The 18,783-nt window shown below is 32.7% G+C and overlaps 1 protein-coding gene across 1 annotated transcript in view; it reads left to right on the top strand.

The window, feature by feature from the left end:
• The window catches only part of plxnb1a (plexin b1a), a 105,175-nt gene that overhangs the window by 83,778 nt on the left and 2,614 nt on the right, over positions 1–18,783 (top strand). The window contains 24 exon segments of the mRNA XM_051096405.1: positions 667–760; positions 835–1,001; positions 1,248–1,399; positions 1,592–1,697; positions 3,417–3,553; positions 3,850–4,029; positions 5,502–5,709; positions 5,837–6,079; positions 8,207–8,383; positions 8,469–8,617; positions 9,924–10,024; positions 10,109–10,326; positions 10,450–10,628; positions 10,789–10,855; positions 13,488–13,634; positions 13,864–14,029; positions 14,267–14,370; positions 14,529–14,613; positions 16,206–16,378; positions 16,575–16,735; positions 16,816–16,963; positions 17,051–17,115; positions 17,205–17,280; positions 17,581–17,655. Of these exon segments, the coding sequence (XP_050952362.1) occupies positions 667–760; positions 835–1,001; positions 1,248–1,399; positions 1,592–1,697; positions 3,417–3,553; positions 3,850–4,029; positions 5,502–5,709; positions 5,837–6,079; positions 8,207–8,383; positions 8,469–8,617; positions 9,924–10,024; positions 10,109–10,326; positions 10,450–10,628; positions 10,789–10,855; positions 13,488–13,634; positions 13,864–14,029; positions 14,267–14,370; positions 14,529–14,613; positions 16,206–16,378; positions 16,575–16,735; positions 16,816–16,963; positions 17,051–17,115; positions 17,205–17,280; positions 17,581–17,655 (3,378 nt within the window).

Raw genomic sequence — 18,783 nt, 5'->3', positions numbered from 1 at the left:
GCTCTATTCACAGCGACCTGTTTTAGTGCGTGTCTCTTTAAATGATAAGGAGCTACTGCTCACCCCGCCCCTCTCTTCTGTTTTTTGTGCATTTTGGGGCGTTACTATCAAAAACAAAACTAATCCACTGCATCCTCATTGGCTTTGATGTTGGGAGAAAATGAAGACACTTATGTTCACTTTTACATTCAACTACAAAACGCCTGCATTGTTTACGAGACGTTGTTGCTACAGCTGCTTGAGCGAGGAGAAAATGGCGGACAATTGGCTGAGGACGTAAATATGTTAATACGGGACAGTCCCTCAGTGGTCGTGGGCGGGGCCTGAGCAATATGACATTTTACCACTCAGTTAAATCAAAACGGCTTGATAATTAAGACTGTTTTGGTTGTTGGTGATTTAAAAAAAAAAGTGGTTGTGTCCACACCTAAGACACATTTATAAGAAAACACCATGTAAAAGTGAATTTTGCATCCGATGTCCCCTTTAACTATAATAGAATTTAACTATAATTGTGTTGTTAGCGCAACCCATATGTGGCGGTATCATATAACATCCATTAAAATTGGTTGTGGCCTACAAATAAATAACTGTTACACTCCGAATGTGCCTGTAAAGCTTTGTTATGGTATTTAAAATGATTGTGATTGCATTTCGGTTTCAAAGTACTCTTACTCGGCTGCCGTGGAGGAATACAGGAGCCTGATCTCGGTCAGAAGGAGGGACTCTTTCCAGATGGATTACCCAGAAGACCTGCATGGTACGTTTCCCGTTGTTTGCTGAGGTTTTGAAAGTGCTGTACTCTTTTGTTTCACGTTTGTTTTGTCTTTGCAGTACGACTGTATAACTGCTCCGTGGGCCGGTCCGACTGCAGTCGCTGTCACACGGCCGATCAGCAGTACGGGTGTGTGTGGTGTGAAGGCTCTCGCTCCAGCTGCGTCTACAGGAGCTCCTGCACCGAACACGTCCAGCAAACCTGTCCCGCGCCTCACATACACATGGTGAGGGCCTCGTCTGTTGGTCACTTATTACAGTTGTTTTAAATTGTAATACTATTTCACAATAGTACTGTTTTCCTGCATTTTTAATCAAATAAGTGTAGCCTTGGTAATCATAAGCGACTTTAAAAACTTACTGATTCCAAACTTTTGAACAGTAGTGTAGTGTTTCAGGTTTCTAATTAAATGCAAGTCTATTGGATTGTCATCATTCATTAACTTCATTGCTCAATTTGTGTTTTATTGCAGATTGAGCCTCTTTCTGGTCCAGTGGAGGGCGGCACAGTGCTCACAGTGTCTGGCTCTAATCTAGGTCAGAGAGCTGAAGACATTCAGCACTCTGTGACTATAGCGGGAGTCCCCTGTACGGTCATCCCCGACAGATACGAGGTGTCCTCCAGGTAAATCAGACAACACTGTGTCATACTGTATGAGTATGAGTGATCCTGAACGCGAGTGAGGGCATGCTGGATGTTTCTGGCGCTCGTTAATGACATTGTATTAATGGCTTCAGGCAATTCAGCTCTACAGTGTGATGAAGAGTATTGACCCAGTGCACTGATTAATGGGAGGTCTCTCTGTGTGCCTGTTAGTATTGTTTGTGAGACCACAGCGAGTGCAGTGGAACAGAGCGCCCATGTCTCGGTGCAGGTTAAAGGCGGAGGAATCGGGCAGTCTGCCCAGCGCTTCCGTTACCAGGTAACCAATAATCCATCAGGCCACAAAAGGGATAAAAATGGTTTAGCAAGAATGAATGACATGCAAGGAATTCATTCTGTATTTATTAAAGGCAGGGAGGTATTTGAACATTTTAAAACACCTTTTTACAATGCAGAATGAATTCTCTTGAACAGTGTTTGTGTCTTGTCATACTTAAAACTTTATTAGTATTATATATTTTTTGAGACAAAATTGTGAAAGGTTTCAAGTGTTTATATAGTTTAATTTTAATAGGCATTACAAAAAAAGGAAATATAGTGGGATTATTGCTTCAAAAAGCTATTTTCAGTATTGTGAAAATTGTAAATCATTTTTTAAAATATTTTTAAGTATTTATTTTAAAATACATTTTTAAATATTTTTAAATGCATGTGTCCTATACAATTCAATAATATAAATGTATATAGTTTTAAAAAGAATTATTAGAGTTTTTTACTGGAAAATATCACAAATATTTAATAGCTTAAGAATATATAGTAAGAAAAAAGCTTTTGTCAGTGGAGTGAAAATGTTTTCAATAAAATGCAATAAAATAAGTGTACTGTGTATAGTGTGTAGATTTTTACATTTTTTTACTGGAAAATGAAACTGGAAAGGCCTAAATATTATGTGTTTTCATAACTGTGTAGATTTTTAGATATTTTTACTGGAAAATGAAACTGAAAAAACCTACATATAATGTGTATTTATACTCGTATAGATTTTTAGATATTTTAACTGGAAAATGAAACCGGAAAGAACTAATATTTTTATATTTTATATTTAATATAATATGTTTTTATATTTTATTAAAATATTTAATATTTTAATATTTTTTAATATAAGACTTAAACATTATGTATTTTCATAAGTTTATTGATTTTTAGAGATTTTTACTGGAAAAAAACGTGAGTCTTAAATATTATAAGTGTATAGATTTTTATATATTTTTACTCGAAAACTAAACTGGAAAGACCTAATTATTATGTAATTATTATTTTTAATTATTTTTTTGGTATAGATGTTATAGATATAGGTGTATAGATTTTTAGATTTTTAATGGAAAATGGAACTCAAAACCTAAATATTATGCGTTTTTTTTTTTTTTTTTTTTTTTTTTTTTTTTTTTTTTTTACTGGAAAACAAAACTGGACAGACCTAAATATTATGTATATTTTGTGTATAGATTTTATAGATATAGGTGTATAGATTTTGGAACGGAAATTAAAATGGAACTCGAAAAACCTAAAAATTAGGTGTTTTTTCTTTTTAAGTCTATAGATTTTAAAATATTTTTACTGGAAAACGAAACTGGAAAGACTTAAATATTATTTTTAATATTATTATTATTATTATTATTATTATTATTATTATTATTTAAATTATTATTTTTTGTGTATAGATTTTTACTGGAAAATGGAATTTGAAAAACATAAATATTATGTGTGTGTTTTTTTTTTTTTTTTAAATGGGTAGATTTTTAAATATTTTTACTGAAAAATAAAACTAGAAAGACCCAAATATAATGTATTTTTATAAGTGTATAGATTTTTTTAAAATATTTTTCTCAGCTCAGTTATGTTTTTAGATAGTTTTACTGGAAAACAAAAATGCATTATTAAGGGCTCTAACAGGATGAGGTCACTTGTATAACAGCACACATGTATAAGGCAGTGTTTTGTAACGTGTGTGCGCGTGTTCTGTTTTCCTAAACTCAAGGACCCAGTGTTATTGGGAGTGTCTCCACTGAAAGGCCCAATGTCAGGCGGTACATCACTCACCATCACGGGACGGAACCTTCTGACGGGCCGTTCCAATGAGATCAGCATCCTGATTGGTGGAGTCCCCTGTTACATGTAAGTGACTGTGTGGAGCATCGTCCTCTACGGCCGGCCAGTCAGACAGAAGTCATGAGTAAATCTCATTATGATATCATCTCTACAACTCATATCATGTCAGCTGATTATGTTATAAATAATTCATCATCCTTCTGATAACGCTGGCAGTCTTTTTGGATCTAAAACAATGAGCTGTGTCCTAAATATATCAACTCATAAAGCTAATATACTCTATAAATTACACGGGATTTATCATCATTTATGACTGTTCACATTAGATTGAGCAGTTTTTAATAGAGTCTGTGTCTTAACAGCTCTCCTGAGCAGTACAACAATGAACGTGTTGAATGTGTGACTGGAGGGAGTAACAGAACAGGAGAGAGCGGCGTAACAGTTCGGTTTGGGAGAGCAGAGCGACATCTACAGGAAGTCTTCTATCAATACACCCCAGATCCCAATGTTACCCATGCAGCTCCCTCCAAAAGCTTCATCAGGTAAAGAATATAACATTTACTCTGAAGAACTCTAAAGAACTGCAGTAAGTATTAAGACTTGTTTTTGAGAGAATATATATGTTTTATTATTTTATTAGTAATTAAAGAAGGAAATTTAGTTAGGTATATGCTTCAAATAAAAAAAAAAAATTGCCAGTTGAGTGAAAAAAATATTTTCTCTAAATACAAATCTTCTAAATATATTTTGTGAAAATATATATTAATATATATATTTATTAAGTAAATTTAGTTAGATTTATGCTGCAAATAAAAAAAAGAATATATGAAAAAACACTTTTTGCCAATTGAGGGAAAAATATTTTCTCTGAATACAAATGAAAAACTTTCTCTTGTTTTAAAAAAATATGTATTTTTATATTTTTATTAAGACTTGTTTTTGAGGAAATATATATTAATGTTTATTTTTTATTAGTACATTAAAGAAGAAAATTTAGTTAGATTTATGCTTCAAATAAGAAAAAAAAATTAAGAAATAAGAAAAAGAAAATATTTTCTCTGAATTCAAATAAATAATTTTTCTTGTTTTAAAATATTTATATATTTATTTATTTATTTTATTATTATTGTTTTTTTTGTTTTGTTTTTTTTTTTTTTTACAAAATACAAAATTGCAGTAAGTTAAGACTTGATTTTGATTATAATATCTGTTAATGCTTATTTTTTATTAGAAAATTAAAAAAAACAAAACTAAATTTAGCTTCGAATAAATAAAAAAACACATTTTGCCAGTTCAGTGAGAAAAATATTTTCTCTAAATACAAATGTTTTAAAATGATTTTATTTTATTTTATTTTATTTTATTTTATTTTATTTTATTTTATTTTATTTTATTTTATTTTATTTTATTTTATTTTATTTTATTTTATTTTATTGTATTTTTGCAACTGCTTGTCGTGTGTCAAGTCTCATACAAATCAATAAAGTTATCTTGTTTTAAGGATTTATTTTTTATTTTATTTTACAAACCTGCATAAGGTACCAAGACTTGTTATATATAGAGAAATATGTTAATATTTATTTTTCATCCATGAATTAAAGAATGAAAGTTAGTGAGATGTAAGAATAAGAAATAAGATTTTTTTTTTTTTTTTTTATGTGGAGTCATTAGCATAAATGTGAGCTGTCATGATTGTCAATTTGTCTATAAATTGTCTTTTTGTTCTCAAAATTAAAGTAGGCAAACTTGTGTAATTTTATGGAATATTTTTCATTTAGAAAGTTACGAAAAAAATTATTTCTCATAATAAAAACTCTTTTGTAATTTACAAAAGGATTGTAGATTGGTATTATGGTTTTAGCAACATAATATATTAGACACATGAACACCAACACTTCACCACTTCACAGCAAGTGAATGTTTTACAATGTTTATTCCGTAATCTGTGATTTGGAAATAAAAAATGACTTAGTCAAGCATAAGTAATAACCATCATCGTGTGTGTTTGTTTAAGCGGGGGTCGTATCATTCGAGTATCTGGGCAGCATCTGGACGTGGTGCAGGAGCCGCGTATCCGTGTGACCCTGACCCCTTTAGAGTCACACTCACAGAAGAGGAAGAGGAGGAGGAGGAGCAGTGTGGATTACAGCCTCCTCAGAAGGGAGCGGAGGATCGTCCCAGAGCCGAACTGTCCTGAAGATAGTCTCTGTGTCGTCAAACAGGTAGAGTTCACACAAGTGAGTCTGTGCTTGTGCTTTCTTACAGCATTAAATAAACTGCCCAGTCTTCGCATGTCAGTTATGATAACACAGTCTTTGCTTGATTTCCTCGTGTCCTGTTCCTGTTCAGTTGGAGGAACGGTGCACAGTGAACAGCTCAACTCTGATCCTGTGTCCCACTCCGGAGGTGGGGCCCGAGGCCCTGCGTGCTGGCGTCACTGTGCATTTCCTCCTGGATAACCTCCACTTTGAGTTTAAGAACGTCAGCGACAGCCCCTTCAGTTACGAGCCCAATCCTGTTCTTCATAGCCTCAATCAACACGACCCCAGCAAACCCTTCAGACACAAACCTGGCAGCATCATCTCTGTGGAGGTCAGGCTTTTCTCACCTGTGAATTCATGCACAAAAGATTGTTATTTTTAGTTTAGAAAACGTAATGCATAATGAAAATGAAACTGTAAAGACCACATTTTTTTATCAATATATTTATTATTTTGAATGACCTAGATATTAAGTGTTTTTATAAGTGTATAGATTTTTAAAAAATTTTACTGAAAAATTAAACTGCAAAGACCTAAATATTATTTTTATTTTACTGGAAAATAAAACTGAAAAGAGCTAAATACTTTTTTTTTTTTTTTTAGGTGTATAGATTTTTAGATTTTTACTGGAAAATGGAACTCGAAAAAACCTAAATATTATGTGTGTGTGTGTGTGTGTGTTTTTTAAGTGTACAGAATTTTAAATATTTTTACTGGAAAACTAAACTAGAAAGACCTAAATATTATGTATTTTTTGTGTATAGATTCTATAGATATAGGTGTATAGATTTTTACTGGAAAACGGAACTTGAAAAACATAAATATTATGTGTTTTTGTAAGTGTGTAGACTTTTAGATAGTTTTACTGGAAAATGAAACTGGAAGGACTGAAATATTATGTATTTTTATAAGGGTATAGATTATTAGATTTTTTTTGGAAAATAAATTTGGCAAGATCTACATATTAAGTGTTTTTAAAAGTGTACAGATTTTTTATGTATATATATTTTTATGCATTTTCATAAGTGTATAGATGTTTTGATATTTTTACCAGAAAATTAAATTGGAAAGACCTAAATATTATGTGTTTTTATAAGGGTAAATTGATAATTACCATGAAAAAAATTCAGAACCAGGGTTATTATAGTTAACTAAAACTCAAACCATAAATAGGATTATTGCTACTTAAAATAAACACAAACTATATTAAAATAAAATTACATATTTGTTAAAAACTTGATTAAAATTATATGAAATAAACTCTGAACTGAAATAATTTAAAAAGACATTTAAAAACAATAACTAATAAAAATGACAAAACCACACAAATGTACTAACATTTTAGCTAAAATGAAAATGGAAAACATAAAAATAAAACTGAAATAATACAAAATAAACTATAATTATATCTGTTAAACTAAAATGATATTGTTCAGAAATCAAATTCTCTCACCAGCATAAGTATTGAGTATAATATAATATAATATAGTGTGATATAATATTATATAATATAGTTTAAACATCACATTAAAACCATAAAACCTAGATTTCTTTACAATTAAAATAAAGGTAATTGAATACAAATTAATTTAATGCAATTTAGGTTTTAAAAAAAGATTATTTCATTGTGTTATGAAAAGCGTTCAGAACTTCAAAACATTATATTATATTATATTATATTATATTATATTATATTATATTATATTATAGTATATTATAGTATATTATAGTAAGGATTTTTTTCTTTACAATTATGTTAAAGTTAAATTAATAAAATTAAAAATGATTATTACCATGATTACCATGGAAACAGTGTTCAGAACCAGGGTTATATAATATAATATAATATAATATAATAAATTATAATAATATAATATAATGTAATATAATATAGTGTAATATAATATTTTAAATATCACATTAAACCATAATACCTAGATTTCTTAAAAAAAGAAGATTATTTCAGTGTGTTATGAAAAGCATTCAGAACTTAAAACATAACATAATAATTAACATTAAATAATTATTAACAAAAATGGCAAAAAAAAGAGAAAAAAAACGCTGATAGCCTTGGGCAGCACGATAGCACTCATAGATATGGTGCAGTTGCGCCTCGTGGACCTTTCCCAATCCCAGTACCTCTCTCTCTCTCTCCCCCACTTGTTTCCTATCCGGTCTCCACTTTCCAATCAAGAAAAAAATGCAAAAATGATAGATAATTATTAACATTATTACCATGAAAACAGCATTCAGAGCTGAAAGCTTCCTCATAGCATTATATTAGATTAGATTAGATTAAATTAGATTAGACTTTGATTTCATAAAATGTAATTATGTGATTAAAAAGATTGCAGTGTGCAATGAAAACATTCTGTAACTCTATTCTCACCTGTATATTGAAGCGCACATTTTTTATGCACTTGAATGGCCCATGAACTTGTGTAAATGTGGATTCTAGGGGGAGAATCTGGACCTGGCCATGTCTAAGGAGGAGGTGGTTGCTCTGATTGGTGATGGAGAGTGTGCTGTGAAGACTCTTACCAGAAACCACCTGTACTGTGAGCCTCCAGCACAGCAGCCAGCAGTGGCAGCGACCAAGAAACGAGAGGCGGCCGACACGCTCCCAGAGTTCACTGTACGCCAGCTTATATAGCTTATAACTCTTTTGTGTTTTCCAATGATACGATATGGAAAGCTGTTTTTTGTGTATGTTTCTGTAGGTAAGGATGGGGAATCTGAATTTTTCTCTGGGACGGGTGCAGTATGATTCTCAGGGCCCAGCTGCATTCCCTCTGGAGGCCCAGGTGGGAGTCGGGGTGGGAGCCTCTATCGTGGCTCTTATCGTGCTGGTTATCGTACTCATATACAGGTATTCACACACAGATTATCCACTTTATTACTAATTTTAGACATGCATTGGGATCAAAAAGCCTGAGGAAGCTAGTAAAAGTATTGTATTTTATATTATATTATCTTTCATTTAATATATATTTTCATATATTTATTATTTATTAAAGTAATAATACCTATGTATGTCTGTCTTGTATTGCAATAAAGGTTAATTAAATAAAAGTTAATTCTGAAATAAAAAATTGCATTATTCCAATAAAACATCCTATAACTCTAGAATTCAAAGCCCCAAAATTAATAATATCATATCATATATCATATCATATCTTACATTAAACCATAATACCTACCTAGATTTCTTTACAATTACAGTAAGGTGAATGTAATGAAATTAATGAAATGCGATTATTTCAATGTGTTATGAAATCAGTGTTCAGTGTTATAATTTTCATATATATTTTTATACATTTATTATTTATTGAAATCATAATACCTATGTACATCTGTCTTCAATTGCAATAAAGCTTAATTAATAAAATTAAATATAATTATCTGAAATAATAAAATTGCATAGTTCCAATAAAACATCCTATAACTTTAGAATTCATTATATTTTTTATAGTATAATATAAATATACAAATATAATACAAATATAATATGAATGTATAATATAATATAATATAATATAATAATATATCACATTAAAACCACAATACCTTCCTAGATTTCATTGCAATTACAGTTAAGGTAAATTTAAATACAATTAAAAAATAATAATAATAATTTTTTAGTGTGTTATGAAAACAGTGTTCAGAACTTAAAACATTTATATTATATTATATTATATTGATATATTGATATATTTCTATATGTATATATTATTTATTGAAAACATAATACCTAATTGCAACAAAGGTTAATTAAATGAAATTAAATATAATTATCTGAAATAAAAAATGCATTTTTCCAATAAAACATACTATTACTCTAGAATTCAAAACACCTATAATATAATATATTGGACACAAGTCCAACTTTAAAACCACAAGTTTAAAATCTGATTATGATAGTATGAAGTATGACAGAATTGAGAACTCACAAACATTTCTTTGTATTAAATTTGTCCAAATACAATTTTTTTTGTTTGTTTTCTAACTTAAAATTTGTAAATATTTTAGATTTACAGTATTTTCTCAGACATTCGGACCCCACTATACAGGGCTTATGTTTTTGCTTGGTATGCTTTTTTGCTAAAACATACAACAAATCAGATGACGGATTTTAATATTTGTGTTTAATATGTGTTTGTGTGTGTGTTTAACAGGAGGAAAAGCAAGCAAGCACTAAGAGACTATAAGAAAGTCCAGATCCAACTGGAGAATTTGGAGACGAGTGTCCGAGACCGCTGTAAAAAGGAGTTCACAGGTCAGAAACTCCCACGTAAACATCAGCCAGACTCTGCCGACATGCTTGAAATGCCTTATAACAAACTCTGTGTATGATGTGCAGATCTGATGACTGAGATGATGGATGTATCCAGTGATCTCATGGGCTCTGGGATTCCATTCCTGGACTATCGTAAATACTCCGAGAGGATTTTCTTCCCTGGTCACCGCGAGTCTCCTCTGAGACGGGACCTTGACGTACCCGCCTGTCGCCGGGCCACTGTGGAGCAAGGCCTGGTTCAGCTCTCTAACCTGCTGAACAGCAAACTGTTCCTCACCAAGGTGGGCTTTCCTTAAAACTTTTAGGAAGAACTGAACAACCAAACTGGATTAGATGAACCATTATGGTTTTACGATTGGTTTTGTCTTCATCTCATATACATCTCGTCTCATATTTCTCTACAGTTTATCCACACTCTTGAAGCCCAGCGAACTTTCTCTCCAAGGGACAGGGCATATGTGGCCTCTCTGCTCACGGTGGCATTGCACGGCAAGCTGGAGTATTTCACCGACATCCTGAAAACTCTGCTTAGTCACCTGGTGGAGCAATACACCACTAAAAACCCCAAACTCATGCTGCGCAGGTCAGTAGTGACAGGTCTCTCAGATTATAAAGAATATCTTTGAATCCATGTTAGTGTACACTGTAATCACAGAATCCTGTTAAATCACATGAACAGCATGTAGATTCTTTTATGATTGTGTCATCATTGATTCTCAGTGGAAATCTCTCATGTGTTGTAGGACTGAGTCTGTGGTGGAGAAGCTGTTGACTAACTGGATGTCCATATGTCTTTACACCTTCCTCAGGGTGAGGCACGCTTGTTTTGCTTTGGGTTTGGCTCACAAAGACCCAGTACGAAATACAAAGAACTGGATGAGATAGAAGTTAAAAACGTGCCAGTGATTGTACTTAAATATGTAACTAGTCCATAGAAAAGTAACTTAGATTGTAGATAAATCCTACAATGCCTACTTGTATCATATTTGATGCACAAATTTCTAAGGCTTGAAAAAAACGGGTAAAAAAAAAACATTTGTACACAAACTCCACGCATTCTATCATCTGGTTGAAATTTTATGCCTTCTTAGTGAGTAAAAGGCTTTTTTATAGAAGCCCATTTCCGCCACTTAATAAAAAAATATATTTTTGAGTTTGCATCTGAGTCTATAACACGCAACATATCAGAGAACATATCACTCTTTTTTACTCTTCAGAATTGCTAGTTAAAATATCTCACAATCCTAAAAAAAAAAGTCAGAATTGCAAGATATAAACTGAATTGCAAGAAAATAGGTCAGAATTGCGAGATACAAACTGGCATTTGCAAGAAAAAGTCTTGGTTATCTTGCAGTTCTTTCTTTATAACTCACAATTGTGAGTTTATATCACAATTCTGAGGAAAAATTCAGAATTGCAAGAAAAAAAGTCAAAATCGCAAGATATAAACTCTGAATTGCGAGAAAAAATTACGAACAAAATTATTGCAATTACGAGTTTATATCACAATCTGAATTGTGAAGAAAAAAAATTAATAAAAAATCTGAATTGTGAGAAAAAAAATCCCAGTTGCAAGTTTTTATCTTGCAATTCTTACTATGTAACTCGCAGATGCGAGGTTATATCACAATTCTGAGAAAAACATCAGAATTGCAAGAAAAATCAGAATTGCAGGATAAAAACTTAGAATCAGCGCACCAACATACAGACAGTTTCTTATGAGAACGCAGATTATTATTACATTTTAGGGCTGGCATTTCTTTAAAAAAAACAATTAATCATATTCTCTGTGTTAACATAAATCATGTTCAACCTGCTGAAAGGTTACTATAAATATATTTCCCTTCGGTATGTGCAGAATAATAAATAAATATATTTCCCCACTAATCTGTCGCATTCTCATAAACAGTATTTTTTTTAACTGATCATATTTCATACCTGATGAATGTACAGTTTTAAACACCCTTACAAAAATTAACCATGGTTTTACTATAGTAAAAGTGCCATGTTTTTACCATTTGTATAACAGCTCTTTTACTACAAATAGCCTATCATCTTTGGAAACTATGGGCAGTGTAGTAAAACCCGAGTTAATTTGTGGTTATATGGTGTAACTTCAATTGCAATTTTTGGTTTTATTTGTGATAAAACCATGGCTAATTTGTCTTTGCTTATTCCGTTGTTTAAAATGGCTGAATGTATATGTGGTAACTGCCTTATTTAACAATGTTAAACATTTAAATACTTTTTTACAGTAACACTGACAGTGCGACTATTGAATATTCATATTTTGGCATTAGACTACATACAGTGAAATGACAGAATATGACACAGAATAGTGACTAACATATTTAATACAGATAAATAAAGCTTCATTATAATCTTATTCATCAGATCTCACAAACTGCAGCATCGCGATTAGGCCACTACAGAGCACTGACACCCTGTGGTGAAACAATCACGTTTGATTACCAGCCACCGCTTTCTCAGTTCAGTTTATGTTGGATTTAAAATTTAATGTTCCATTGAGTTTGTACTCTGTACTCATCAGAATGTCTTCTCCTGTCTCTGAAAATTTCAGAATTTGAAATCATCCCGTGAAATCTCATTTTATTAGGCGTTTAAGTCAACTAGATGATTACAGCGCATTGAAAATGTACATAACCGGAAATAACTGAGCCGTACGATTTCAAAACGGAAGTGCGTCACGAGGCTCAGTGCAAGTAATCCATTACCTTGTTTTTTAATTTTTTATGCTGTGGTGTATAATTGTAAAAATGTCCACCTTCAGATTATGGTACACGCATGTTTTTGCTGTAAAATCTTTACTGATTTTTATACAGTAAGGAGTTTACTTGATTATACATACACATTTTTGTTTTTCAGAAACATCTCCATAATGTCCCACATCATACTATATCCACTTTAATTTTCTTTAAGAGTGGACGTGGCCATTCGTAAGAATAATGTGTGTGGCTTACAGTCTCATCCACGTCCAGCTAATTTTAGCTATAGAAAACAGCTAATTTTTCTGCTTGATGTTGCAAGCTGGTGTATCTTACCATAATTTTAATGTAATATCTTAATTATGAACACACTGGTTTGTAGTGCAAACAGCTTTACAGTTCGTTATTTTTCTCAGTATTTCCCTACGGTGACCTATGAACTGGAAGTCTCACACATTATCAGATAACATCTTACTTCCACATTGAAAAATAAGGTGGATAAGCTATAAAATCTTGATATCTTGTATTAAATGTTATACATATATTTTTTTAAAGAATTTGCAGTACAGGAAACTGTTTTTTAAAAAATAGATCAAAATAGATGTTCATATGTCAGGGTTAAGCAAGCATAAGCATGGTTTAAAATAATATTTCATATTTCACATGCTTGTATTTCTGTATTTAGTAAGTATCCATGTTTGTTTGTGATATGGCAGGATACAGCGGGTGAGGCGTTCTACATGCTGTTCAGAGCCATAAAGCACCAGGTGGATAAAGGCCCAGTGGATGCTGTTACAGGCAAAGCCAAATATACACTCAATGACAACCGGCTGCTGCGGGAAGACGTGGAGTACCGCACACTGGTGAGACACACTCTATACATTATGATTATGATGCAGAAATCAATTTATGCATTATTTAGACTTTTACAGAAAATGTTGATTTCACTGTTACTTTGTGTTTTTGCTCAGTGGCATAGTTTTTAATCTGATATTTCATTCACACGACATATAACATGACAGAGTCGTAAAAAAATATGGAAACTTTAATGCAAACAACTGCTTTTCAACCTCTTTCCATGTTGTTCCATAGACTCTGAATGTTCTGGTGAGCAGCGGAGGAGCTGGTGAGTCTCAGACGGTCCCCACTAAAGTGCTGGATTGTGACACCATCACACAGGTGAAGGAGAAGATTCTGGAGCAGACATGCAAGGGCATGTCATACTCACAGAGACCCTCTGCCGACTCTGTGCATCTGGGTAAGAGCCTGATACAAGCTAATACAATGTTTAAAAACCAGACTGATCATTAAAAGAAATGTATATTTGTATGTGTATTTTCTGTATATTTATTACTTGTAATACATAAAGATAATGAAATCTTAAGATTAAAATATTTAAGTGTTCATTTAATATTTAAATAAAATAAGATTATAAAATATAATAAGATATATTAAAGGCATGTATTTAAAGTTGCTGTAATCCTGTGTTTTATAGAGTGGAGGGCGGGAATGGCTGGTCATCTGATTTTGTCGGATCAGGACCTGACGTCAGTGGTTCAAGGGTCCTGGAAACGCCTCAACACCTTACAACACTACAAGGTCTCTCAAGTTGTTCCTCAATCTAATGACTTCCTTTTGTAGAGTAACATTTTTTTTTTTTACAGTTTTTTTTGTTGTTGTTGTTGTTTAGTTTAGTTTTGGTTTTTTTGTTTTTGTGAGTCATTGTTGATTTGTAAGTGTTTCCTGGATCTCTGCAGGTCCCAGATGGTGCAACAGTAACGCTAGTGTCACGACAGTCCAAGCAAATCCACCACGACAGCCATGACTACATACCAGGAGAAAGTAGGTTTCATTGTGTTTCAGCATGACGTGGTGTTTCATTTGTTCCAGGAGTGCTGAAAACAACAAAATTTACCAAATCAGTGTAAAATTCAGCTGATATGCAGCTTTGCATATATTGACAGTTTTACAACAGCTTTCATTTTTTTTTAAATCAGATTCAGAGTATAGAGTTGAACTATCTTAGTTTGTAGTTTTAAAATATTACTTTTACTAACTTAAAAGTTTCTTTTGTTTTTTTTATTGAAGTGTTAAGTAATTACTTATTTGTTATGAATGGCAATATCTTTTAATTTATGTCTATGAAGTTCCACATATTAAAAAAAAAAATTAATTGCATTTCATTTTTAAAATCATTCACTGTATTATCCAAAAGCAGGCATTTTAGATTTTTATTTAATATAAAGTACTGTTCAAAAGTTAATGCTTGTATTTAGAAAAGATGCATTAAACTGATGAAAAGCGACAGTAATGATATCTACAATATTACAAAAATGTAACTTTCTGTTCATCAAAGAATCCAGAAAAAAGTCATATTATGGTTTCTGCAAAAATATTAAGCATCCCAACTGTTTTCAACATTGATAATAATAAGAAATGAAAATCCTATGGAGTCCCATTTCCACCAATGATTAAAAGATAAAAAAAATGTTATTGTGAATTTCAATAATTTCTTTTTTCTCAGAATTGTGAAATATAAACTCACAATTGTGAGTTATAAGGTCAGAATTGCGAGACATAAATGCAAATTTTTTTTATTCAGAATTGCGAGTTTATATCTCACAATTGTTACTTTTTCTTAGAATTGAGTTATAAACTCACAAATCTGATAACATATCAGTCTTTTTTTCCCTCTCAAAATTAGACTTTATAATTCGCAATTGCTTGAATTGTGATATAAACTCACAATTGTGAGAAAAGAACATTTATCTTGAAACGTAAGTTTCTCATAATTGTGAGTTTATATCTCACAATTCTGAGGGGAAAAGGTCAAAATTGTGAGATAAAAAGTCACAATAACATTTAAAAAAAAAAAAAAATATCAGTGGCAGAATTGGGCTTCCATTGATTTCTGAAGGATCATGTGGCACTGAAGACTGGAATAATGATGCTAAAAATTCAGCTTTACATCACAGGAATAAATTACATTTTAAAATATATTCAAACAAAAAGCAGTTGTTTAATATCGTAATTAAATTTCACAATATTACTGTTTTAATTGATAAAATAAATGCAGCCTTGGTCAGCATAAGAGACTTCTTCCAAAAATATTTTAAAAATCTTACCGTCTCCAAACCTTTTGTCACAGGCGTGACAAATGAAAGGAGGACACGGTGAAGTGCGGTTTAAGATACAGTTCATTAATTAAAGGTCACGTAATGAAATAAAATGAAATCAAACAAAACAACCAAGGGAACCAGAGAGCACACCATCCGCAGTAACACAAAGGCCGTCGCAGGATAGCAGGAGACCCATCACATTTTGAATGTATAATTTTGAGCGTCTAAACCAAAATAATTAAAAGAAAACCATTTGGTTATACCGCTATTACAGCCTTTCTCATATTCTCATATATTCTTTCTGTCCTCTCTCAGAGACCCCAATGTTGGAGGATGGAGATGAGGGAGGAGTAAAACAGTGGCACCTGGTGAAGGCCAGTGAGGAAGCGGAGCTACCCAAACACAGGCGGGGCAGTCTGAGAGACAAAGAGCGTGAGAGAGCCAAGGCCATCCCAGAGATCTACCTCACACGCCTGCTGTCTGTGAAGGTACAACATACACACTCCGTTGTCACACAGCGTTGCCAAGTCTGTGGTTTGCGACCCCAATAACATGATATTTAGCCTCTTGAATGTGAGTTTTGAGTAGCAATTGAGCAGGTTTTGTTGAAAACCTGGCAACCCTGCTGTCACAGTTCACTTTAAGTAGAGCCAGATGGATCACTGTGTATTCTGTGTGTTTTAGGGTACACTGCAGAAGTTCGTAGACGATCTGTTCACTGTGATTCTGAGCACCAGTCGGCCGGTTCCTCTGGCTGTGAAATATTTCTTTGATCTGCTGGACGACCAGGCTGCACAGCACAGCATTACAGACCCAGAGACAATCCACATATGGAAAACGAACAGGTTGGTATCAACTCTGTTTTTATGATAAGCCACATTATTGGTAATTGGGTCACAGCTTATATTTTGACTTTGTTTTATAGCTTGCCGCTGAGATTCTGGATCAATATCTTGAAGAACCCTCAGTTCATCTTCGATGTTCAGGCCTCTGACAATGTAGACGCAGTGCTGTCAGTCATTGCTCAGACTTTTATGGACTCCTGCACTATTGCTGACCACAAGCTAGGCAGGGTAAGCAAAATGGAGATGGATTGTGGGAAGAAGCCAAATAGAAAGACCAGCTGCTAATGACTTTGGTTCTCTGTGTTGTACATACAGGATTCCCCAATAAACAAGCTTCTGTACGCTCGGGACATCCCACGATACAAACAAATGGTGGAGAGGTGAGTTCAGTTAGTGCATATTAATGCAGTTTAATGCTTAATGTGTAATGGCATGTACTCAGCATAATTTATTATTTGTATTTCTTCAGATACTATTCAGATATAAGACAGACCATTCCTGTCAGTGATCAAGAGATGAACTCTTCTCTAGCTGAACTCTCTAGGGTGAGTTGTGGGACATTTACCTACTCTGTGATACTCAGGTTACCATATTTGCCTGTGTAAAGGTGGAGAATGTTTCAAGATACATCAAGAAGTTGATGTATAAATCAAATACTCAAGTCAAATACTGCTTTTGGACAGATTTTTACCCTGATATTATATAATCTGGACTTTTTATTTATATAAATCATCCCCCACAGTGTGAAACAACAAATTTGTTATGCCAATATTAAATGCATTTTTACATTTAAATTATTTAATTAATTATATTAATGTTTATCCTCTACCATGCTTCTGTTGCAGAACTACTCTAATGAAGTTAATCATCTAGTGGCATTGCATGAGTTGTACAAGTATATCAACAAATACTATGATCAGGTGAGAACTTGAGTATATTCTATATATTTCTCTCTCTGTGTGTATTTGTATGTACATTTAAAATGACATTAATGGCATTTTTTAAAAAAAGAAAAAGTTTTATACTTTAAAGGTAGGTCATTTTCTGTCTGTGTTGGATGTTTTGCCCTTCAGATGAGTTATTGATGTGTGTGTGGTCTGGTGTGAATAGTGATAAAGCACATTCTTGTCATATGTTCATGCTTTGCCACATGTTTTATAGCAACCTAGTAACAATAACAGTGATAAACAGTATTAACAGTGACAAAAATAGACTCTTGTTGTAAACATCTCCTGCCCTACTGCCCCACATTTAAAAGTAGAGCAATATTTGCCTGTAGACATGATTTTATCATGAGTCACGTTTTTATTGACGTTTTGAGAATAAAGTATTTGTTGAACTATGAACAAACATCACTTTCAGTCACTTAAACACAATGACCTTTTCTTGTAAAATCTTGTTCTGTCCATTTTCAACTTTTTGATGTCAGCCAGATGGATATGAACACTAGCTGGGGTTCCATCCAAACGTTAAGCGAATATTTTCAAAGTTCACCAAAAAAAAAAAAATGCAAATTAGGTATGTTTCCATCAAGTTGTTTATGCAGATGGCTGTGGTATTGGTAACCTAGTGACCAAGGTTAATAAATCAGTGAGTGGAAACAGCCCATTAGTCACACAAGTTTAATGTTCGCTACATCAGAATTTATTTGGGTTTCCATCTCCCATTATTCGCATTAACTCTTTTCCGAGTTTGTATCTCACAGTTTGTATCTTCTTTTCTGCGAAATTACAAGTTTATGTTTGCAAGTCTTTTTTTCTAGCAGTTCTGATGTTTTTCTCGCAATTCCGAGTTTATATCTCACAATTCTGCCTTTTTTTCCTTGCAATTCTGACTTTTTTTCCACACAATTCCGAGTTTATATCTTGCAATCTGGACTTTTTTTCTTTGCAGTTCTGACTTTTTCCTCACAAACTGCGAGCACAGTTGTCCTGTATGTCGACACACTAACCTCGAGGCTATCGACGCTGACACAATTTTGACTTTTTTTCTTGCAATTCTGACTTTATATATCGTAACCCAGACTTCTTTTTTGCAATTCAGAGTCT

This window comes from Labeo rohita, chromosome 23, assembly GCF_022985175.1.
Source record: "Labeo rohita strain BAU-BD-2019 chromosome 23, IGBB_LRoh.1.0, whole genome shotgun sequence".
Taxonomy (NCBI): Eukaryota; Metazoa; Chordata; class Actinopteri; order Cypriniformes; family Cyprinidae; genus Labeo; species Labeo rohita.
Note: the sequence above shows the minus strand (reverse complement) of the source record. Positions and strands in the feature narration are given on the sequence as shown.